This window comes from Nomascus leucogenys, chromosome 9, assembly GCF_006542625.1.
Source record: "Nomascus leucogenys isolate Asia chromosome 9, Asia_NLE_v1, whole genome shotgun sequence".
NCBI classification, from domain to species: Eukaryota; Metazoa; Chordata; class Mammalia; order Primates; family Hylobatidae; genus Nomascus; species Nomascus leucogenys.
The window spans coordinates 56,234,546-56,259,571 of record NC_044389.1 but is presented as its reverse complement, the minus strand read 5'-3'; the positions used below and the strand labels follow the sequence as shown (position 1 = coordinate 56,259,571).

The window sequence follows — 25,026 nt, the reverse complement described above, 5'->3', positions numbered from 1 at the left end:
TGGTATACAAAACTAAAGAAATTATCCATAACTTTTCATAAATAAGCAAACTCGGAAAAGGAAACATTTGGAGATATTTTATTTCTGTGATAAGGAAATCTCACATAAAAGTCTTCATCATTTCATTAATTCACAAAAAGTGTTAAATCAGTTAAAATTAAAGAGAAAAGTTCACACCAAACGAAAGACTCGTTTTGTCTTCTCTTCCCTGCAATATGAGCAAAAATATATTAAATACTAATTAAACTAATAGGTGCAGTAAGTAACTGGTTCTATTATTTTATATCAGAGAAACATTGGATACATAGAAAAGTCTTCTGATAGCATTCGTTGAAGCCTTTTAAATAACCAAAAAGGATTTTGCATAGTTGAGCCACTAATTTAACATTGTGTGCATAATTTTGTTCAAGTGTTTCTAAAATAAACTTTTTTTGAATTCCATTTATTTTTAAGAGAATTAATGGCACTCCTCATGATCTATCTCATTATGGATTGATATTTCTGGAGAAACAACATTGTATTCAGGCTTGTCTGAATGTTTTGTTACCTGAAGTAATTTAAACTCCCAAAGCAGCACGAGTTTTTGAAATCAGTTTTTGTCCCTGAAAATTAAGAATAAACATAATCAGATAAAGAAATGATTATACCAATCGTATAGTTAACACTCTACAATCCGGGGTGAATGCATAGGTTTGTAGATTAACTAAGTTAAAAATGAAGAAATACATCTCTGATGCCAACAATCTAGGATAGTAAAAGCCAGGGAGAAAACAATATTCATTCATATCAACAGTTTTTTTCTATAACAATCTCTAAATCTATGCCTATTCTCACTCAATCTTTCCCCTTCCCCTACAAATTACAAGTTATTAGAAATTAAAAGGTTTGCAGATAAAGCACTGCTACTATTTGTTCACGTTCTCTATATCTAAATAAATGTCTTCTCAAATTAGAGAACATTAATCTTCTTGTGTCATGTTTTTCAGAAATGCTTCATATCAAATCTGTTTTACCAGTTTTATCTAATTTGGTTATCTATGTCCCACCCCACCTGATCCCACCAAAAACACACACACATACTGATAATTATATCACTCAATGCATCTAATTATATTATTTATAGAAAAACTCTACATTTCTAAATATATCTGCCCTTGGATTTTACTTGGTGAGAAAGGTAAAACTGACAAAAAGGCTAAGTTATAGAATATCTTTTTAGAGTATAGTGTTGCTATATTCAAATATATGTAGCAATACAAACTAAAGATTTGTAAAATTTAGCCAATTATCTTGATTGTGGTAATCATTTCACGATGTATAAATATATCAAAACATCACATGTACACCCTAAACGTATATAATTTGTATTTGTCAATCATGCCTCAATAAAGCTGAAAAAGGGTAATTTTTTTAAATGTTAGGTAGAATTCCCTAGTTAAAAAAAAATCTAGCTAATTATCCAGCTAAAATTACTATGTAATTAAAATAACTTCTAAGTACTACTCTCTTGATGTACAAAAGCAAGCTTCTAAATGAGTTCAAAAACTTTTTCTACAAATATTCTCCTAATAGTCTGTTTGCATAATTAATTTGCTATTAAATCCTTTAATCCATTTAGCTGAATTGATCAATTTTAGGCCAGAAACTATCTAAGTTACCGTCAATTATTTATACATTCACTTTATGGGTTTCTCTACTAGGAAATAAATTAAAATTACTAATTCTATTAATATATTTTAATATTATAATTCTTCCTAATATTAAGTAAGAAAATGTGATTATTTTTTAAATCTTATAAAATCCTTCAACCTGTTTCTCAATGAAATTGAAACCTCTCTGAAAATATTTTAAAGTTACAAATTTGTAAGATCTTCCTTTCATTATCCACTACAGAAAGTTCCATAGCAAGTATTTTGAGTATGAAATGAGCTGCATGTACCTCTTCAGCAAAGCAGACTTCCTGTTCCTGGCTTTGGCAGCATTTCTCCAACAGGCTTGAGAAATCTGCAATGACAGCCTCAAGTTGTTCCTCTGTTATTTGTGGCTTTTGCTTCACAAGGTTAATGAGAAACCTGTGATTTAAAACAAAACAAAATACAAGAGAAGTCTGTTATGCAATGCTATTTTTCTACAGCCTTCCTTGTAGAGAATTTTCAGAACCTAAACCCTTACTCCATCAACCTATCACCAGACTGACCACACACACCTTGTCTAGTACTTCCAGTAGAAAGACTGAGGCTGCAAACATGCCAAGTGTTCCACCAGCCTGGAGTTGTGCAGGTTATGAATGGAACACTATTTCATACTTGACCATACTTATGTGTAGTGGAAGGCAATCTCCCCCCACCCCCGAGGAATATCCTTTCCTGTCCTGTCTTCTTAACTATGTCTTATCCACACTCACAGACCCAGATCCCCAAATCCTGCCCATCCAGTTATCACACTCCTTATCTGGGCATTGGCAGCACTAATTGCCTGCACTACTCATTTAGCAAGCCTTTCATGTTGGACTTAGACCAGAGCAATAGGAAGTAGACCAGAGCAACAGGAAAAGCTTGCCAGAAAAGGCAACATTCTTATCATACCTTGAAACATACCTCAGACTGTGATAGGGGAAAAAAGAGAAGAATGGGTTTTCCGATGAAGGAAGACTATTTACAAAACAAGTGAGGATTAAAATGCTTGGGAGTTTGAAGAACATAAGCTCCATTGACTTGCATGACCATCACCATTACAAAAGAGCTCCCACAATGAACTGAAATGTACATGTCATTTCTTAACGCCCAAACTGCATGGTTGAATTAAATAAGATGGTTTATTCTCTTCAAAGTGTAGATAGTGTAAAAAAAGATTCAATGATGTGTTTCCTGTGCTTGGAATGGAAGTACCCAAATTTGCTGCAAAGATACACTCTAATTCCTCAGAATAGATTGCCCACTTTTCCTCAACCCCCAAATACATATTACAGTAATAGTTGCAACAGAGGTTATTTTTACAAACAGGAAATTGTCCACCCTCGTCAATTTTTCTAGACCTGCTTCCCCAATGAGACTGTGAAGACACTGAGACAAAACTATTTTCAAAGGCATTTTAAGTGCTTTGGGAATAATGCTCTGTTAGTGAGCCCAATAGCGTTAGGTGAGTGAAGAAGTCTCAGTTACTCTTTGGGGTTGTCATTCTTTTCCATGCTAGCAAGTAACAGTTTCTTACTCTTGCTTCATCGTTTGCAGCGCTACACCCTGAGCTTGGCACAGATCCTTATGGAAAATGAACTTGTCATCAGAGAATGCAGGAGGGACATATGTTTCATCCACCACCAAGCTGCTGAAGCATGGCCTCCTGTTGGCATATGAAGAAGTGCAGCACTGGCCAACACCAGGGTTTACTGGAGTCATTTCATGTCTGATACATAAGTGTCCAATAATAATGTCAGCCTAGATAGGAGAATGAGAAAAAAAAGAAGGAGATTGGGCATTAGTCACAAAGTTGGTTCAGTTTTTCAGAAAACTGCTGCAATAATTTCTAATGTCCAGCAATTTATAATTCATACTACAGGAAAATTTGCTATGTAGGATCATGTGACACTATATTGTAAATTCCAGCATTTACCCATTTGTTTGGGCTAAGCCTTAGCATGTAGCAGCAGATGGTCCATATGTGATGTTGAGGATAGTCATTTAGCTATTTGTGTCAGCTATTTGAAGCATGCTTCCAGTTACATACACACTTCTAAAGGACAAAAATGTCTCTGCCTTTATGTTTCCCATGTGTATTTAGTTGAACTTTCCATTTTTCTTTTGATAATCACTATCTGAAGGTAAGAATAGCACAAACTTACCCCTTTTATTCATATACATATACACATGTATACACTTGCAGCTAATATATCATCCAAATTGAAAAGAAATAGGACCAATTTTGTGGGTTTTTAAGTCTTTCCTAATGTAGAATCTTGCTACCTTGCCTACTTCGAAGATATTTCTTAATCACCTATTAATAACGTGTAATAAGAAATAATATGTTTTGTGTGCACTTTATCAGACTAGTGCTGTGTGAGTTATGCAGATTATCTTGTTTAAAACAGCTGTCGTATGAGGGTGGTATAATTTGTATTCTCAAATGTCAGATGAAAAAAACTCAAGCTTAATGACATAAGTAGATTTCCCTGTGATACAACTAAAGAATAGTGAAGGCTGGGCGGGGTGGCTCACGCCTGTAATCCCAGCACTTTGGGAGGCCGAGGCAGGCAGATCACGAGGTCAGGAGATCGAGACTATCCTGGCTAACATGGTGAAACCCCGTCTCTACTAAAAATACAAAAAATTAGCCGGGCGTGGTGGCGGGCGCCTGTAGTCCCAGCTACTCGGGAGGCTGAGGCAGGAGAATGGCGTGAACCCGGGAGGCGGAGCTTGCAGTGAGCCGAGATAGCACCACTGCACTCCGGCCTGGGCGAAAGAGCGAGATGCCTTCTCAAAAAAAAAAAAAAAAAAAAAAAAAAAGGAATAGTGAAAGTAGAATGCAGTTTTAGGCTGGTGGCCTCCAGAACATACACTCCTGAACCATTACACCATCCTACATCCCTGCAGCCTCCCAACATGGGGAATTCAACAAACAATTCAGGTGACGTTTAATCACAAGAAACTCTCCTTTTACTCTTAACCTTTGGGGAAAAATTTTACGACATGAAGGCTAACAGCAAATAACTACCCATTATGAAAAAGAGGAAAAGGGATAAAATAGTTAGACAATTTTGTTTGCAATTATGACTTTATAGGAAAAATATTTTTAATTCATCCTGTAATCTTATGTATGACACTAGTGACATTAGGAAGTAAAGAATATTGGCATTACTGACTCGAAAGTCATTTTACTATTCAGAACATAATACTTATCCTGTGCTGTACCCTATACCCCGTGAAAGGGAACAAATTATTCCTGATGTCATAATAATAATATTATACTACAAAAGGTGAAAATACAAATATGGCTAAAATAGCATGACTAATTTTAATCAAAGATAAAGCTTTTTTAAAACCTCAAAGTAAGCATATGAACAAAAAGCAGAAATTATGAGTTGAAGTTATGAATTATGAATTAAGTTATGAATTATAAGTTACGTATTGGTCATTCTGTCTTTTCGATATATAAAGTTGGCTCAGATGTTGTTGACTAAACTGGCTGCACTTCCACCAGCTACCCTGGAGGAATAGGAAGCATGGCCGTATGCCAGCCATCCAGAGCTGGGTTCTCACACCCCTCCAACCGTGACTAATCAAACAAGCCTCCTAAGGCCGTCTCTACATTGGTTTTTACCATCTTTCCTAGAGGGGAATTATGAGGCTATTTCAAGTCAAACAGGGCAGAAATGAGATGGGACTAAACCAAGCAGACACTCACCGCTCCCTCGCCACAGGCCAATAGTTTGTCCTCACTGAGTTGGCAACAAGTGGCTGCTGTGGCTGCCATTTTTCTGGTGATGGCCATCAGCTCCGATGAGGTCATCTGGGGGGCTTTCTTTGTGTAAGCAACGAGAAACCTGAAAGAAGTATTTTTTAACTAAGTCCTGCTGAGTCATTCGTGAGTTTTTAGCCGCCTTGCTTCTTCTCACAGACTCTCTTCTCTCATGCCAGAAGACATGAGGTCAGCTCGTTTGTTTCATCTACATAGTATTTGAACCAACTTTTGAGATGCATTTACTCTAACAACCACTCCCTGTCCTCCTATTATAGAAGCATATCACAATGAAAAAGCAAACTCCAGGCAGACGGCTGACTTGTATTCTCAACCTCGGAGCTTCATTGATTTTAACTGTGATCTTTTGGTGCTTTAACTAGGACAGACTATGACAGAATGGATATCTTTACTGCAAAAATTTGCACAGTATGGGGAACTTAAAGTCAATACCACAGATCGGACTTCACAGGTAATTCTTGTTGCTTCCAAAGGAGGAGAATGGGGAAGGCTACATTCTCTTCCAGAATATCGGGTAGTCAGATTACACTGACTTCCAATCTGAAATACGAACTGAAATTAGAGTAGCTATGAAGTTGCTAATTTGAATTTATATTTCCCTTGTCTGTTAATAATTTTAATTCCTAAAAATACTGTTTACAAAAACATACGCATTTTGTAAGTAATATTCTCCTAGTTTCTGGAAGAGGCCACAGCTTCGCTTTGCCAATGCTTGGCTCTCCTGGATGTATTTCTGTAATTCTTCTTCCTGAAAACGAAGAATTATTACATATACATTTTTCTCTTCTTGGATGCATAACTTTGTATATAAAATTGATCAATATTATATACTATTATAAAACCAATCAGAGATTTTTTAATATTAAATATGGTAAAGTGTAAATTTTGATAATTAAAGAAAATGGATTTTGGGGAAATTAAGTTTAACACTATGAATCACAAAATCATTTAATGGCAAAACTCGGTCTTTGGATAAATGGTTACAGTCTTTCTGTACCAAATTCTTGCCTTTCTGAAGTTATCCAAAAATGAATAATGAATACTACCTTTATTTGTAGATCAAATAACTTTTGGTTAACATTTTTATTTCTACACTTGATCTTAGCCAAAAGGCCAAGAAGCAATTAACATTTTTATTTCTAAAGCAAGCCACTAGCTGCTGACTGGTAGTTAATAACAGCTCAATATCTAGACAACTAGTTAATAGATACAACTGGCTAACAACTAGTTAACAACTAGAGGCTTTCAAACAAACAGCATTTTTAACAGATGATATCAATCCAGTTTTTCATACTCCCCTAAAATTCTAGAGCAACTTACCCCTTTATCTTGGCATTCAAGAGGGTTTTCAGTCTGGAAACACTTCTCCAACAACTCCTGATATCCTTTAGCAACTCTTAGAATTACTGAGACAGCAAGCTGAGGATGTCTTCTTGAATATTCATGAACAAAACTGAAATATGTGGAGAAAAATATTTCAAGTTACTGGAACTAAGAGACAAAAGGAGCCATCACTTCTCCAGTTATTCCTATATAATATGGCATGTGGAAGTTAAATTCAAATAAATAAACCTGAAAATCAAATATGATTTGAATTATATGAATGGCAAAACTGTTAATACAGACTGTGATCCTTCAAATTGTCTTGTAAAATGGCTTTTTGTTTTCTCCTGCATCTCTCAATTTGACTTTTCAATTATAGACTTTATATTCATTTATTCAACAAATATTTTTCCAGTGTTTACTCTTTGCTAGCACTGCTTTAAGCAGAACGGACTCAATGATGTGTAAGATAAATACCTGCCCTCTGAAAAGCACACATTACAGGGAGGCAGAACAAATAAACAAGAAATAGGCCATCTCATTTCAGTTAGCGATAAATCAATGAAAATAAATAAAGATGAAAAAGAGAAAAAAGGATGATACTTAAGGTGGAGAGGCCACTAACTTTGTGTGTTGTCAAGAAAATTCTCTCTAGGCAGCTGATATCAGAACAGAAATCAGCTGAGTGAAAGAAGCCATGCAAGTATCTGGGGGAAGATCATTCCTGGCTGAGAAAATTCTACTGCAAAGAACCTTTGCAATTGAAGAACTGCTTCTATTAAACAATTAGATTTAGATGTGCATGGATGTGTAAACTTAAAGGTAATTCTTGACTTTACTAACGGTATTCCCAGATTATAGGATTAGTTCTGTCACCAATAAGTTGTCACTATGTGTCTCTTAAATCTGAACTTTATTCCAGCTTACATAATTTTATTTAGCAGTGCAAACAATGTGTGAATGTTTAATTTTAATGCAATAATAGAGTAATATCTTCAGACAATATTAAAGAGAAAATTGGGCCATTATTTTTATTACTACGTTAGAATCAGACTTTTAAATCTAGAAAGACCCTTGGAAATTATCAAGTATAATGTCCTAAGTGCTGCACAAATCCCTCCTCTAATAGTGTCCATAGTTACATACTACACAATGAAGAAAAACGTATTAACTTGATTGCTTTCTTCCCTCAAAGGCAAATAGAGTGAGAACGTGACCTATCAATTGTATTAAAACAAACTACTGTGCTGCAAATGTCTCTAAACATGTTTTGATTTTCTTAAAAAATATAAAACATGTATTTAATACATAGCCAATAAACTGTTCCTATAAAAGGTCTTCTATCTAGCATTATCTATTGTGTTATCTTTTGGAGAACAGTTTTTTTTTTTTTTTTAACATGCGTAGCAAGAGTATATTCTTAATCATGAACTCTTCTTATTACAAAAATATCCATATCCTATTTGAGAGTTCAATGGTGGCCTTGATATGAGTAATCTTTACAGGATGACAATGCTTCTGATTCCAAAGAAATTGATGTGAAATAAAATTCAGCTTCGTAAGCAAAGCAGTTAATGAGTCACAGTGGTGAACCCTTCACCGTTATACACCAAATCCCATTACTTATTCCCTGGTTATCTACTTAAATCTATTTTGGCTCAGAACATTCTAGCCAAATATCCTCACATATTGAACTCAGAAACCATAATCATCACTCTCCATTTCAACAACACAAATCTGTCAGCCACATAATCATTTTTACTCGTATGAACATACATTTACAGAGTGTGTTACCTTGCCAAGAAGATATTTTTTTCCCCTGAAGAAAATTGGTTAAAATCTCTATCTCCTAAAAACCTGTTTAGATTTGGAGATAAACCTTCAGGTTTTTCATCATTTTCTGCATGAATTATACATTGACCACGTTCCAGTGTGGTCAGTTTGCAGCATTCTGTTATTTTGTTTGACAGAGTGTCTTGTTGAGAACATATGTAGGACATAATTTTTTCCTGCAACAGGGAAAATAAAATATAAGTTTTAAAGATGTATTCTTTAATAAAGGATCTCAAAGCCAGCTTTAGAAAAAGGAAGAAAGGGAAGGGAGGGAGGGAGAAGGGAACAAAGAAAGAAGGAAAAAAGCCAGGAAAGAAGGAAGGGGAAAGGGAAGTAGAGAGGGATGGGGGAAGGAGGAAGGAAAGAAGAAGAAAGAAGATATTTTAACTTGTCTCCCGTTTTAGTGCTTTCTCCCCACTTTTGCCTTTTCTCATTCCTTTCCACTCACCTGTTTGTTCAATTCTTCTTTCCATAGTTGTAAGCTAAACCCTATGTTATTTTAATTAAAAACCTTACAAATAAGAGGGAAATGTACTCAAATAAAATAGGATGCATGTTGCTATATATATTTCTATTAGCATTCAAATTTGCCACTAAACAACACTTGCAACTGATGTCATAACATGGAGAGCAAACTTTCTGCTCCATGAGAAATTCCGTTAAGAATGGTAAGCATCTTTATCAGAACATACTGCAGTGACTGACTATGACCTTCAGAGGGCGGTCTATAGATAATAAAATGGCAATGCATCTAAGTGGCCAGAGAGAGGCAGAGCTTACATATACCTGTCATGGGACTGAAAATTCTGTACATTCTCAGCAAAGACAATTAGAACCCATTATTCAGCTATCAAAATCCAACTTATATATCATACTGAAATTAATGTTTCCACTTTAAAGAAAAAGAGTGGTTATGAGCTCCAAAACTTGAAAAAACTAACTTTTTAAAAATGACTACGAGAAACAGTAAAATTATCAGTTCAAAATGGGAAAATGAGCTCAAAAAAAACAAAATATTTCTTGTTGGTTTTCCTAGTATGCAATACTTCTAGAAGAAAAACAAGTAAAGTAGTACAGTCGCCTGTCAGGGTGCCTCCTCCCACTTCTTCCCCGGCTCCTCAGGGACTGTCACTCTCAGGCCTCCCCTGCAGCCTTGGCTTCTCTGACTTTAAGCATCTCAGCTGAATTGCCATCGGAGTGGGCTAAAATGAGCATTTTACCTTCACTTTCAGCCTTCTGGAAACCATAGTCCAGTGCTGGTTATCAAGCCATTTGAGTACCTAAGAGCAGTAATTTTTAAGCTCCTTGGATTTTCATCTCTTTGGTGTGTCATGGGGCCCATAGAGAGAGAGTAATCTGAGGGTCAGCAGTCCTCTCTTGTAATATCTAGGAAGTGTACGGTTAGCCAAAATAAGCCAATGCCACACTGCTTAAGTCACCACTGACTAGAGCACAGTCAAGAAACTGTTGCTGGGTTTTTTTAATTTTGTTTTCTAATTCTCCAAGACCCCTTTATTCACACTTCTCTTTGGCATGGCTAGCTTTTTACCTGGTAGAACAGTTTCTTGTGCTATTTTTATTGTATTTGTTCATTTAACAAAATACTATAGAATGCCTTCTGTGTGCCAGGCCTTGTGCTATGGAGATAACAGTAAACCAAGGCAGTCCCTAACTCCAAGGAGGTCACTGTCTTATCTCTCCTATCAGACTGTGAATTCCTCGAGGTCAGCCTGTGTTTTTACAATAAGTGTCTGTTGTAGTGGCTAGCAGATAGAAAGTATGTAATATATATTTATGTGTCAAATGAAAGAATAAATGAATGAAAAAATAAATACATTAAAACTTAGCTTCTTCCCGTCCTCCAAGTAACTATGTAGAAGCCTTCTGAGAAGTTCCCATGTTTTTTTTAAAGTAAGAAATAGATGGGCCTTGGTTTCACAAAAAGGGGTATAGCTAAAGTGAAAGCCAGGATCGACAAAAGATGGTTTAAGTTTTACTACCAAGAAGTCTGCAAATTTAAGAAGTCACCTAGTTTACATACTCCGTAACCAATTCAAGTCAAACAAACTTCTCCCTTTTAGAATGAGACAAAAAGAAAGAAAAGGGAGTGAAAATCATCTTTTTTAAGAAGCAAGACTCTTCACCCCATCCTGCAGACAATCCAGCACGTCTCCTCTGCAACAGTGCTCATGTACGTGGGCCACATCCAGGACTAGTTTCTGGATTTCAGTAAAATTAACTTTGGTAAACTTCTGACTCAGTTTAGTAACAGTTCTAGGGGAAAAAAAAAAATTAGAAATTAATTTCTTGGTTATCTGTCAAAATAAAATGGAATTTATAGAGTATTACTACAGTAGAAGTTTCGAAGAGAAACAACTGAAATTCCCTTGTTGTTTAAAAAGAAAAGGAAACATGTTTTAAGGCTTGATTCCAGCCGTGTCTTTCAAGGTGGTAGCTCTGTAAACTGTGAGCTGGCCCCACAAATGGTTTAGAAGTAATTTATCTTTTCCTAAAACATGTCTTAAGAGTTAAGGTAAATTATTTTTGCCATTCAACCCTGATGCTGAGCATTTGTATTGAGTGGACGTAAAACTTTAAAAGGATAAACAATTAAGAAATGGAAAATTCCATGGAAATGAGAACCATTTTTTACTGGGATAAAAAATACTTCTGAGAATCCAGGAAAGGAGGCGTATGTGCAAATCAATGAAATGGGACAAGAAAGTGGAGCACATTAAACATTTCAGGCATACCAGTGTGCCAAGAGAGTCATGTGGCCAAAAAAGAAGTAAGAAATAAAAATTTGGGTTTCCTCTGCATATTTCATTAAATTTTAAGAGTTGTCTTGGTAAAACCACTGTTCCTAGAGAAAATAGTGTTACTCCTGCTTCTGATAAAGATGGATCTTCTCTATAAATTTAGACCACTTAGCTTTCACTTATGGATAGCAAATGATAAGGTTATTATAATGCTATCTCAATTTCTATTTTGTTACTAAGATAAATTTTTAAAAAGTAGGTCATAAATTTATCTTTCAATTTCTAATTGAGTTGGAGGGTAGTTAAGGCATAAATCTGACTTCTTACAAGAAGAAATTTCAGTCTTTTGAGCTAATTCCATTACTAAAAACTTCATTCGAGATTTCCATTGTCTACAATATGTTTTAACGTGTTATTTAACCAAACAGCAGTCAAATAAACTCTGAATATATATACTTACTACTATTTGATTAGCAGCTCAGATATTTTCACGTACTAGAAATGTTTCATCATAAAAGAGTTGATAATTACTTTAAGTAAGTTATATAATTTAAAATGTTCTTTTCTCCTGACACTAGATTCTAATATTATTGCCTCAAGGGAATATTTTTATGGGAAGCAATAAATGCTATAAAGAGCCTTATAGAAGATTAAGAAACACAATTAATGTAAAGAATTTCTTGTTAAGGCAAAAGTTTTAAATGATACCCAGTGAAGGCTGACTTATTTTGTAGAAGAGCTAGAAAAATATGATCTAGTGATGAGGTATACTTTGATGGCAGACCAGAACTTAAGTGTCTTAAAGAACAGGTAAATAACATAAACTTTAAAAGTCTTTTCTATGTATTATCTCAGCCAGGCTTTAGTAAGTGTTAAACTGACTTATCTGTTAGCTTCCTTCTGACCCTAAGAGTTCATGGTTCTAATCCCATTAGCCCTCATCAAAGGGGTCACAAAGGGGTCTTCATTCTCTAAAACAGCAACATTTAGAAAAACGAACCCAAATTGCAAAATGGTAGTTCTATAGCTCTCATCCTCTTCCCTAGATAGAGCTTGAACTTACATGGCTTGGAAAGTTCGGGTCCCAAAATTTTTCATTACTGCACATGCATGTTGATTTAACAAGCTGCTTTCTCTTAATTCTTTTGTAACTGTTGCTGCCTAGATGTAGAGGAAACAAGATGTCACGAAAGCATGTACTAACATTGTCTTTACGAGCTCTAATATTTAGAAAAACAACAAGTACAGGTAAAATGAAATTCCATAAAATATGTTTTTTACTAAAAATTATAAATCTCATACATTATCACAGAATGTTATTGACTCATTTATTCTTTTAGGTTAGTTTATATGCCTCTGTGCCAGACAAATTTACTCAAAATACCTTGAAACAAAAACATAACTGTTATACTGGGGATCATAAATGAACAACTGTACTTTTAAACAGCTTAAAGACAAATTGAAGCCTGCTAATTTCTTCAATGTCTTCTCAGTTACAAAAAATACGATTGTATCACAGCTTGACACTGAGAATAGTCACAGTTCTTATGAAATTTTTGTTATAGGACTGCTGGTAGCAAGTAGTTAATGGTGGATATTATTCTACCTCTCTAAACCTAAAAAAAATTTTCTTCTCTAAACCCCTTTCCTAGTTTGTTAAAGGACAAAAATACTTACACCTCAAATTTGTTCTAAGGTTTAAAAAAAAACAGTGACTATAAAGCATTTATCATAGTTCTTCATTTTTTCTCTCTCCTCTGCTCCTCCTTTTCTCTGTTTTCTTTCACTTACTCCTTCCCATTTATAGCACCCTCTCTTTCTCCTACTCTCTTTCTCTCTGTCTGTCTTTCCTTGTTTATCCCATCCAACTCACTTCCTTAATAATAAAATTATTGTTGACTTAATGAATAGATAATAAAAACCAGTAAATCCAGTTTTGTTCACACGAAGAATATCAGACTGCTGAACTATTTCTCTATTCCAAAAATGATACTCTCCACATTAAGCACGTTTTCATTTTAACTTTGTTTTGTTTTAATGAGTCATAGTCAGACTACAGTATTGGTTCAGATATCCACGCAAATATGATACCTTTGTTTGGAAGCACTCAACTGCATTTTCAGCTTTGCAGCAAGATGGAATTATTTTGTCATAGCGAGCAGCCCAAAGAAGAATTGTAGGTGCATACAGGAAGGGATGCCTTCTTGCTATCTCATAAATGAATCTGTGAAATAAAATAGAGCTAGAAGGTTTATAAACACCTAAAAATAGGACTACTACTGCTTGGAACTGGACTCTGGGATTTATTTAAAGATTCAAATAACAACAACAACAAAATGCATTTGACTTTGTGTTTACTGTGTTTCTAAGGGGAAAATCACATTTTTTCCACATGTTGTCAAAATTTTCCTCACTAAAGATCCTTGGGGGGAAAAATATCTGACAGATGGTACCAGATTCTATTATGAGAAGAAAATAGGCAGACATGCTAACCATGATTCTTATTAAAAGGTCCTTTTCAATAAGCCTACTCAGATATGTTTCGGGGATCAGCAAAGCCAGACTTCTGCTAAGTGCAACAGAAAGATGGACATTTTATCTGTCGTCAGTGCAGAATGGGGTTATGCACTGGGATAGCCACCATAGCAGAGATGTTCTAAGGGCAATCTCTCTATTTATCTGGTTTAGGAAGTAACAAGGAAGGCAGAAGTGCTGAAGACTTACATACAGGCTTCTCCAACAGAGAACCTGGGGTCAAATGTACTAACTGTGTGCCCTTAGCCAGTTGTTTTAGCCTTCCAGCCTTCAATTTCCTATCAACAAAATGGGGAAAAGAAGAAGAATGAAGAGGAAGGGGAGAAGGAGTCTTCAAAGTTTGTTTTTGAGTGTTAATCTGATTCTCTGTGCAAGCAGACATGTTTCCACAACATCCTAAGTGTTCAGTAAACCTTTGCCGTGCCTGTGTATCTTGACCATGCTTGACCATGCTTGGATCTCTTTTATTTCTAGGCAATTTGGTGAACACAAAACACCAATATACGGCTCTGGAAAGCATCAATTTTGTGCAATACTAATATATTCTTGAACAAGGTAAAATTGAGAGTAGAACGGGTAAAAAGAAAAAAAAAAGTGTATATCTCTCAAGGGAGTAATGGAACCTCTGGTAGGTTTGTCCTGTGGTCTGTACTACATCTAGCGTGCTATGGAAACAAAGTTACACTGAATGCTGCCCTCCTAATTACCTTGCCCGGGACCTCAGCAGACACAACACCAGAGAAACATTATACCTCTTACTGGGACTACATGAGTACATTGCAAAAATACTAAATTAGGCTTGCCATTGCTGTGTTTCTGAGGTTTGTATCTACCTTTAAACTGGATCCTTACTTGCTCATGAATGTCTCTCTGTCTTCTTCATATGCTTCACAACTTGTGACAGGTTCTGGAACTTGGAAAAGTGGGATGGATGCTGGAGTGGGCTTTTTGTGTGCAAGAAAACAGTTATGTCTTCCCTCTTCACTTTGGCTGCAGCAGTCTGAAAGTCCGTACTTTTCCAAAATTTCTTTCTCATGACAGAGTTCTTCCAGAAAGGCAGGTAGCTATAAGAAATATTTTATGTTTGCTGAAAGACAACTAACTTTGCTTTAAAAATCTGTAAGACACATGAAACATTTTCTAATGTCTAAAATCAGAACTATAGACTCTGAAAAATTTTCCATACAAATTCTAATGTATTTTGTTTTAGCCTGATGAAATAGATTTATTTGCTGCCTTATGGAAAATGAAACTTTAATCTCCAAACAATAAAAGGAAAAAAGCCATGCAATCTTTTGTTTCTCTTTCCCAATTTTGAATTATTTTATTTTTCCTTTTTGTGTTATCAAAAATTTGGATTAGGATATATAAGCTTTTATAAATATATAAACCATGTTTCATGGACACAGGGAGGGAAACAACACACACTGGGGCCTGTCAGGGGGTGGGGTGCAGGGAAGGAGGGCATTAGGTAAAATAGGTAATGCATGCTGGGCTTAATACCCAGGTGATGGGTTGGTAGGTGCAGCAAACCACCATGTCTCATGTTTACCTATGTAACAAACCTGCACATTCTGCACATGTACACCAGAACTTTAAATTTAAATTTAAATAAAAAAAGAAACTAAGCAAAATAATATTTTCATGATTCTCATTAAAGATGTAACTTTTGGAATTGCAAATACATATGTATATATTATGGTATATACATACATACATACACACACACACACACACACACCCCACATTTCAGACATAAAAGCTCATTTTACATGCCATCCTTACAAGACAATAAAAAACTGCGTATTATTTTCAATTATAAACAAAAATGATTTTGAAATGAAATAATGGTTGGATTTTGAACTGGAAAAGTGATTTAAAAAAAAAACTTTTCTTGGTCATAATTACATATTTAGCTAAAATGTTTTAAAATGTATGTGCTTCCTCCTCCTTACTCTTACCAAGCCCAGATGACAGTACCAATATTCCACAGAAAGCCTCTGAGGAATACATGTGTTTCATGCATCTGAGGGAAATCTTATGTAGCTTTTATAGCTGCTACAGTAATATTTAGAGAATCCTGGAAAGCTTACATAAGATTTCTAATTCCCAATCTTCATTTAAAAGACATATCTTTAAATTTACAACAATAAATCAGCGATCTGTAACATTACCTTGAACCTCTAATTGGTTGTAAAGTTGCAATAGATAATGTATTCTGTTTTTTATACACATTTTGAAAAGATTATCAGAACAAGACAAAAATAGAGATGCAAAACAGAAATTTTTGTCGAGTCATAAATTTCAAAGTTGGAAAGTACTTAAACTATATCCTTAAAAGAGCATCTCTTCTGTGATATTCCAGGTACATTGTCTTTCAGCCACCTAATTAACCCCACCATAACAGAGTATTCTCTGGGCATGTTGTTTTATAATTGGAGAGTTCTAATCATTGTAAAATTTGTTTCTATGTTGAGATAAAATAAGTAATAATAAATATTATTTATTGAGCTTCCACATTGAAATATCCTTATACTAAGAAAAATATTTAGTGTTTATCTAAAATTCAGATTGAACTGGGTATTATGTTTTGTTGTTGTTTGCTAAACCTGGCAACCCTAACGATGTGCTATGCATCTTACATTCACTATAGTTAATAGTGTAATGAAGCTACTAAGACTGTCAATTTTAAGCCAGATGGTCTAGTTCAAATCCTGGCTCTGCCATTTGGTGGTTCCCTTAAGAAAGTTACTTAAATTCTCTGTGCCTCAGCTTCCTCAATTGGAAGATTAGCCTCTATCTTCAAGGATTATTTTAAATGTTTAATAAATAAATATAGGTAAGCAAAGCTGATATCCTGCCCAGAAGCCTCAGCTAGCATTCCTTGACTCACTGGACAACCATTCTGATTTGTCAGTGCTATCTATCCCCTATGTCGTAAAATACTTTTATTATCAATATACACATTATGCTCCCTAGAATAATGCCAGTCACATTGTGTGTATAATAAAAGTTAGCTACTATTACCATTATATCAATTTCCATGCTAACTTTGAAATGGGAGCTATTATCATCCCTTATTTTATAGATAAGAAAACTGAAGCTCAAAAAAGTTAATATGCCCACAGTTATGAAGATAATCTTATTTCAGAACCTTAGCTCTTAGTCATCATATTTATATGGTCTCTTTATAATAGCTACCTATTGTTCTCTTCTGCCCTCTTTAGCAATTCAGAATGAATCTAATCCCTCTTTCATATAATAGCTCTTCAAATATTTAAATGCATTTTTCACTGCTATTTTTGTATCTTCTCTTCAGCATGCTAAATTTTTGTCAAATATCACAATGCTTTTTTAAAATTATTCACTCACCTGGTTTTCTAAACACCCTGCAGACTGTTCATCTCCAATTGCAGTCAATACATCTTTCACCATTTTGCTTACTTCCTTGTAAGTGGCTTCTTGAACAAACTGGGCAAAAAATATGGTAGCCCTGAAACAAAAATACGTGTGAATCCTTAAGGAACAGACCTGTAGCAAGCTTATTTTTCTCAAGTATAGTTTTTCATTTGTTTGTTTTGTTTTCTATTTATGTTGTAATCTGTTTAGACATTTGATTTGTAAAATTATGTAAAATTAGCTTCTAGGTCATCCGAGAAGAAACTTTAGTCTTTTTCTTGTTTTCTTTTCCCATAAATATACATATAGATGTTAAAGGCTAAAATAAGTGGATTTCGCATAAGAGTGGTTTCTCCTTCTGTGACCATCCATCTACTGTAATGTACCCATAATTGAGGGTATCTACATTCTTTATGGTTACTTTTAAATTTAAGCCAAAAAAAAATTGGTAATTCTCTAACAGTGTCTATTCCCAGTATGATCAAGTTCTAAAACCCAAGACTACAGTGCTCATGGATTGACTCAAAGCAATCCTTATGCAGATTTGGATATGCAAGGAGTAACAGCAACACACTGCTTTAAATTTTTTGTTAGAAATTTAAAAAACGGGCCGGGCGCGGTGGCTCAAGCCTGTAATTCTAGCACTTTGGGAGGCCGAGGTGGGCAGATCACGAGGTCAGGAGTTCGAGACCATCCTGGCCAACATAGTCAAACCCTGTCTCTACTAAAAATACAAAAAAATTAGCCGGGCATGGTGGCAGGCGCCTGTAGTCCCAGATACTCGGGAGGCTGAGGCAGGAGAATGGCGTGAACCCGGGAGGCAGAGCTTGCAGAGACCCGAGATGGTGCCACTGCACTCCAGCCTGGGGGACAGAGCCAGACTCTGACTCAAAAAAAAAAAAAAGAAATTTAAAAAACGTGGAATGGAAAGACATCCAAGAGACTAACATACTCTCCACAAATAACAGAAAATAGAATATTTTATCACCTATGGTTTGCTGCTAAGATTTAAATAGTATACAGAAAAGAAAACATTATAATATCACCCTGTTGGTACTGATGAGAAAAATTCCTGAATTAGTATATGGCTGTCACTGTTCAGACACTAATCTTCAGTTTCTAAAATCTGATTTGGTTTGACTCATGGGATTTCAAGGAATCGAAAGTTTAATGTCAAAGACATTAGTCAACAGTTTAACCTCTTCAACATCAAGTTGATATTCAGTATGAGTAACTTTTCTTGAAATTGTCCAAATTGCTTTTGTGCTTTTAAGAACTCACAGGGGTACCCAACTTTATTTAAGTATTTACTTATCCTTGCTTTACACATTTAAAGTACATTTATATAAGCAAAACTTACAGGTCAGCTAAATTTATCTCTGCAGTGCATTGATAAGAATCCAATATGGAAGCTGGAAAGCAAAACGAACTTTATGAAATGTGTTTTCAATTGCTACCAGGAAAGTAATCATTGTTACATATGAATGTATTTCAGTTAGAACTGTACAGTTTCAGAACTAAAAGAACATTAGAGATAACCTAAGCATCTTAATTTTATACTTGAGAAAACTAGGAAACTAAGGAATGAAGTTAACAAGCATAATTTATAGTAGACCTATCACTAAAATCCAGATTTTGTCTTCCAGTTGTTTGGTTTTTCCCTGTACTGTAGTGCTGTAATTGTCCTGAAAGTCAAATGGTTAAAAATATATTTCAGGCATTCTTTTGAACATAGTTATACTACAGTTTGCCATTCATATCCCAGTCACAATGTTTCTTCTTCAGACCATTAAATAATGACCCATTCTTCTCTATTAAAAATAAAGATTTTATCTATTTTACTAGTCTGAGGGAGTTTTCTATGTGAAGGAGCATAATTCTGGCTTCTTCACATATACAATTTTATTTATATTCACATATATGTACATATATATATATAATTTTTCAAAGTTAATATGCATACCAATTAAATAAATGTGTAAAAATTAATTCAACATGAAACATACAAACCATTCATCCATTAAACACTGCTATAATTTTGTAAATCTCTTGTAAAGTTACAAGTTTAACTTTCATTTAAATATATCCACCAGTTAAATATTTTTTCTCCATGTGGAATAATAAATATGATAAATAAATCAAGACAAATGAATAAATGCAAATTTTATAATTAAAAAAATTTTGATATAGAGAAAAGACAAGAAAAACACAAAATATCTCACCTATTCCATATTCATTTCTATGCAGTGTTCTGGATTCAGTAAAATTTAGTAGGAAAATTAAAAAAATTGATTCCACCCACTTCATGGTTGCTAGTTATTTTGTTATTGGCAGTGGTGGAAGCAGAATATGGAAAATCGTGCTGAAATTCTTTTATACTCTTTTCAGGCAATGCCTGTTAACTAGTAACCTTTTGTTGGTATATGTGTTACTTTATGGTATTTCCTTAGGTTGAAAATGGGACATTTGCCAATAATTAACAGCATAGCGGTTATTTGTATTTTATGTTCAAGGACACAGACCTCTTTGGGGCAGAAAAAAAACCTTGCAAACTTATTTTATTTTGCAAATATAACAAATATTCTCCTCAAACTACAGAATATTCAAAGAGATGACTTGTCCCTAAGTTGCAGAATAATTAATTCCTCTCAAATTAAGTTAATGAAGCCATAAAGAAAAGACACCAGATTTGGTATGCAATTCATCTAAATACATTAATTCTTTAAAACTATTAAATGCCTATCATATAACAGGCACACAAGACATTGTCTGACCAATTCAGGCTCGTCATTTTGCAAGTATAACAAATATTCTCAAACTACAGAAAATTCAGAGAGATGACTTGTCCCTAAGTTGCAGAATAATAAATTCATTTCAAATTATCATTGCTTGATAATTATGTTGTCATTGTTTAGCTCAGAAACACTTTTCACTTAATATGTATGTCAATAAGGTACATTTTAAAGTATTTAGTATGCGATGTATGGCTTAACATAGAAAACTTAGAGCACAAGCCCTAATAAACCAAGTCCTATAATAATTTTATTTGCACATGTGTCTTTATGAAGTGGGTCAGCTGCATCATTCACTTAGCAACTCAAGATGATGATGTTAATACCAAATGATGGATGCTAAGAGTGGTTCACCTCCTATCATCCCTGTCTATGAGGGTTCCCAATCTTGGCTACACATTAGAATCACTGGGGGAACTTTCTGAATTCCCAGTGCCTAGTCTGTAACCCAGACCAGTTAAATCAGAATCTGTGGAGTTGAGACCCAGGCACCAGTATTTTCTAAAGCTTCACAGGTGTTTCAGTATTCTAAAGGTAAGATTATAAAATCAAATAACCCACACCAGGAAATAAATTAATATGGTACATTCATAAAGTAGGGTGATATACAGCCATCAAAATAACTTTGTGGAAGAATATTTAATGAAATGGAAATATGCTCATAACATATTGTTAACTGAAAAACAGGACAAAACAATATAGAGAGAGTGGTCTCATTTGTGTATCGTTGTACCTCCTCTGTACCCCTCCCACTCTCTAAAAAAGTGTTGAATAAAAGACAGAAATAATGGACAGCAAAGTTTTAACATTGGGTTTCTCTAGATGGTAAGATAAGTGAATTTAATTCTATCTCTCTCTCAAAACTTCTTCAATGAAAGAGCAGTATGCAATTTTAAACATAAAATTTTTAAATAAGCTAAGTACAGTACTTAAAAAAATAGATCATACTGCAAGCTACTAGGGCACACATTTAAACAAAAAGGGTTTACCATCCGTAGCACTTCCAGCAAATTCAAACATTTATCATAGTATAAACAAGGTCTTCAATGCTAATCGAGTACAATTCCCATTCATTTGTTAGTTTTTGTTCATTTTCTGCTATGTGTGTCTCTCCTAGGTTTTGTCTCCTAAGGAACATGTTAACAAAACAGGCCTTGCTCACGTAATCTCCAGGAAGAGGTAGCACCATCCTTGTCTATCCGTGATTCCAGGATAGTATTTACAAAGTGCAGTTCTTCTACTCTTCCTCAAGGGGGACTTTACTCAAATATATGAAAGTCAAAGTAATTGTTATGAAGGAATACCTGAAAAGCAATAGTCATGAAGTATTAGTTATGAAGAACTGAAATAGAGTTTTATGAAGCAAACTATATAAGCTTGCCCAAGCATGGGCAAAATATCCCAAAGCCTTTCGCAGTGTCTGGTTCATAGTCAGGACTCAGCAACATTTGCTGAATGAATAATAAATGTATTTGTTCCAAACATGGGTTTAACGTAGAGAAAGGGGTTACATTTGGCAAATCCCAGATTCTATAAAGTCTGAAATCTTTGTAACTTTACAAAACCTATGTCAGGTTTTCTGATATATAGATATAGATACAAATATAGATATAGATCTATAGATATAGATACATAATCTTCAAGGCCAAGTAATCCAATCTGATCATCTTATCAAAAGATTAGAGGGGACAAATGTAAAAATGCCTGGCAAATGGTAAGCCTTTACTAAATTATGACTATTTCAATATTACAAATATATATATATAAATACACACATAACTACAAATAATATGTACACATCAAGCCAATGTGTGTTGTGTCAGCCACCAGTTCATCAAGATGTCGATGCAACTACACCAGGAGTAACAACTTTTCTATCAGTCCAGGTCCTATTTGGACTTTTCCTCTGATATTATGCTGGTTTTGTGTCATCCTCCAATCTCCTTCCATATTCTGCCTTACTGAGCAGATGTCTGCCATTCCATGCCATATGATCAGGGAGGCAGTATAGCACAGTATTAATCACGTAAAGTTGGGGAACAGGTTTGAATTTTTGCCGTCACTTAGCTACATGACTTTGGGTGAGTTAATTAATTTCTCTGGGCTTTATCTTTATCATCTATAAAATGAGGATAGTGATAGTACCTCCTTCATGGTTAAATGAGAATTAAATAAGTCAATAAATATAAATGCCTCAGAACCAGGTCTTGCACAAATTAGCACTCGATAGATGGGGTTTTATTTATTCGTTCAACCAAATGTTAAGTCTGCATTCCAGGCACTGTTTTTGGATGGGAATAATCAGCAACAAGAGACAGGCACCATGTAGCTCTTATTGAGCTTACTGCCTAATCAGAGAAACAGACAATTGTATCAGTAATCACAACATGGTGTGATGGATGCTGTGAGTAGCTGAATGAAAAGAGGAACTCCTGACATCTTTGGAGGGGTCAGGTAAGGCTTCCTGGAGGAAGTAACATCTTCGTGCAGATCTGAAAGAAAATTAGAGGTGGGCCAAATAAAGAGGGAGGGTATAGTGTTCCAGGAAAATGTAAAAGGCAGCGGAAAAACCAACTGGTAAGGGAAAACAATGCACACTTAGGGAATGAGAGAAAATGCAGTTTTGAAGAGGCACAAAGTTTAATAGTAGAAAATACTAGATATTGGGAATTTCTGGCAAAGTTGGCAAGGGCCACATCTCAAAGACTTTTTAAATGGAGTTTATACCTCCTTCTGGGGCTATTATAGACAACAAAAGGGAGCTAATAAAAATCATATTTGTATTTTGAAACTGTCTCTTTTGTTTCAAAAGGAGATAAGACTATGATAAGGAGATCAGTTAGGAAGTTTTCGCAATAATACTGTCAAATAAGTTGCCTGGATAAAGCTGAGTGGTATGAATGAGATAAAGTCAAAGACTTAGTAACTAAGTACATGTTCGGTTTTGGATATATTGAGTTTAAGATAAAGTGACCAGTTTACCCAAACAGTCCTGGCTTTATGCCTATTGACTTAGTGTAATTATTAATCAAGCTCCCTTTTCACTCTCATCTCCCCATAGGTGGGATGAGCACTGGGCTAAATGTAATTAGATTTTAAGGAACAAGAGAACCCTATGTGCTACAGGACACATTTTAGGAAACATTCTAGGCAAAACTCCCTGGTTTGCATGTTGAAACGTCTTTAAGCCCTCCAAGTGGAGAGGTTGATGTGCATTTGAATACTACTTTTTATCTTCTGGAACAAGATTGAGGCTAGAGATAGACATTTGGGAATCATAAGCTTGCAGACAGTTATTGTAGCCATGTGAGTGGTTGAGAAATATAGATAGTAGTGAAAAGAGAAACCATGAAGAACAGCAAATTTTCCAAGACAAGCAATAAAGAGGAACTTTGAACCAGAGTTTGTACACTAACAGCAAACAATCCTCAATCTATATGTGTTATTGCTCAAAGTTTAGTCCTAAGTGCAGCATTCACAGCAATGCTTTTGCACTGAGGTAATTCTGATTCCGCTTACTTTTTCATAAGTCTGTGACACCACTCAGAAGCAACATGGAACAGTAAACTGAACTTTGGTATTAGAAAGATTCAAAACCAATTTAAATCTAGTTGTCTTATGGTCAATTATTAGCTATATGACAGGCAAATAATTTAATCTGATTTTTAATTTTTCTCGTATGTCATGAAAATCATCTATCCCCTGAAGTTTATTTTGATGTATAAATGGAATAATTATCTTCTAAATGCCTGGTACCTGAAGACATTAAAAAATGACAGTAATTATTATTGTTAGCATGATGTTAGTGTTAAATATTAGATATATTCTTCTTCAGAGCAGTTGAGCTATACATGTGGGCTGTGAGAAAATTCCTTCTCTTACCTCGCTGTTTCTGAGATCCTTTTCATTTTTTGTTTGTTGGATTGGGTGGTTGGTTAGTTGAAAATGTTTTCAAATCTCTACTCTCCTTCTCCATCAATGCTTGAAAAAAATGTACCCAACCCTTAAGGTATATTCAAATAATTATCCATGAATGTATTTCTGATTAGTCCCTAGCTAAAGAAGAGCCCTCTCACCTTTGACAACTTATAAAACCTTTCAGATTATTTTCCCACAGAACCTCTTGTTTGATGGTATATCATAGTAATTTGTAAGCTATGTAATTATTCCTGGACCACTAACTTCCTAAATTCAAAGACTCATCTTTGTGATTCCCGTGGTCCCGAACAAAACATTTGTCACAAGCATAAATAAATAGAAATAAGTATCTTTATAAATAGAAGTTGAATGGTACCACCACTACCCCCAGATTGCTGTACTCAGGATTTATACACTAATTGTCCTCATTCATTCGTTGATACAAATGAATGACACATCTCTCATACTCATCTCACCAGAGAACATTATTGAAATATTTATATTTATATTTTCTCAGATATTCAAGACCCAGAGGCCATGAAACAGATCTGAAAAGAGGACAGTACCTAGGGCCTTGGGAGAAAGTCAATGAACCCTGGTGCAAGTTGCCGAGCTTAAAATAAGCCCCATAGAACAGAGATAACCCAAGTGTCATGAGATGGACATCCTCAAAGTCCTCCAGCCCATAGTCTGTCCCTTAATTCTTAAGAAAGGAGAGGGAGAGAGAGAAAGCACATTTAACCCAATGTTTATCTCACCTATGGGGAGAAAACAGAATTACCACCACCACCCCACCCCCATATTTCTAAGAATTCAGTGATAGGGGAGTAAGGACTACGTTTATCCTTAGCATCATTGGTTCTTATTTCCTCTTGCTGTTAAATTCTCTTCACCAAATGCTCTGTCTTTTCTCCTTTACATGCTGTTTCTTCCCTGTCCTAAACCCCAGGTCAGACAGTCCCCAATCACTTTTTCAAAAAATCCCCACCATAAGT

General features: G+C 35.0%; 1 protein-coding gene across 1 annotated transcript; it reads right to left on the bottom strand.

Annotated features, from left to right (window-relative positions):
• Positions 1-539: 539 nt before the first annotated feature.
• On the bottom strand, positions 540-19,666 carry AFP (alpha fetoprotein). Its single transcript, XM_030818981.1, has 14 exons — positions 19,544-19,666; positions 18,682-18,733; positions 17,295-17,415; positions 14,775-14,986; positions 13,479-13,611; positions 12,451-12,548; positions 10,773-10,902; positions 8,590-8,804; positions 6,793-6,925; positions 6,123-6,220; positions 5,398-5,536; positions 3,211-3,434; positions 1,940-2,072; positions 540-602 (listed from the first exon to the last, which is right to left on the bottom strand). The coding sequence occupies exons 1-14, from the start codon at positions 19,626-19,628 to the stop codon at positions 558-560; spliced, it is 1,818 nt and encodes a 605-aa protein (XP_030674841.1). The 5' UTR covers positions 19,629-19,666; the 3' UTR covers positions 540-557.
• Positions 19,667-25,026: the final 5,360 nt, after the last annotated feature.

Excerpts from the sequence above, each read along its gene's own strand:
- AFP (XM_030818981.1), bottom strand. The coding sequence starts at position 19,628 with ATGAAGTGGGTGGAATCAATTTTTTTAATTTTCCTACTAAATTTTACT. Across the intron at positions 14,987-17,294 it reads CAGGGTGTTTAGAAAACCAG|CTACCTGCCTTTCTGGAAGA; the intron begins GTGAGTGAATAA and ends TATTTCTTATAG. Across the intron at positions 3,435-5,397 it reads TGGCCTGTGGCGAGGGAGCG|GCTGACATTATTATTGGACA; the intron begins GTGAGTGTCTGC and ends TCTCCTATCTAG.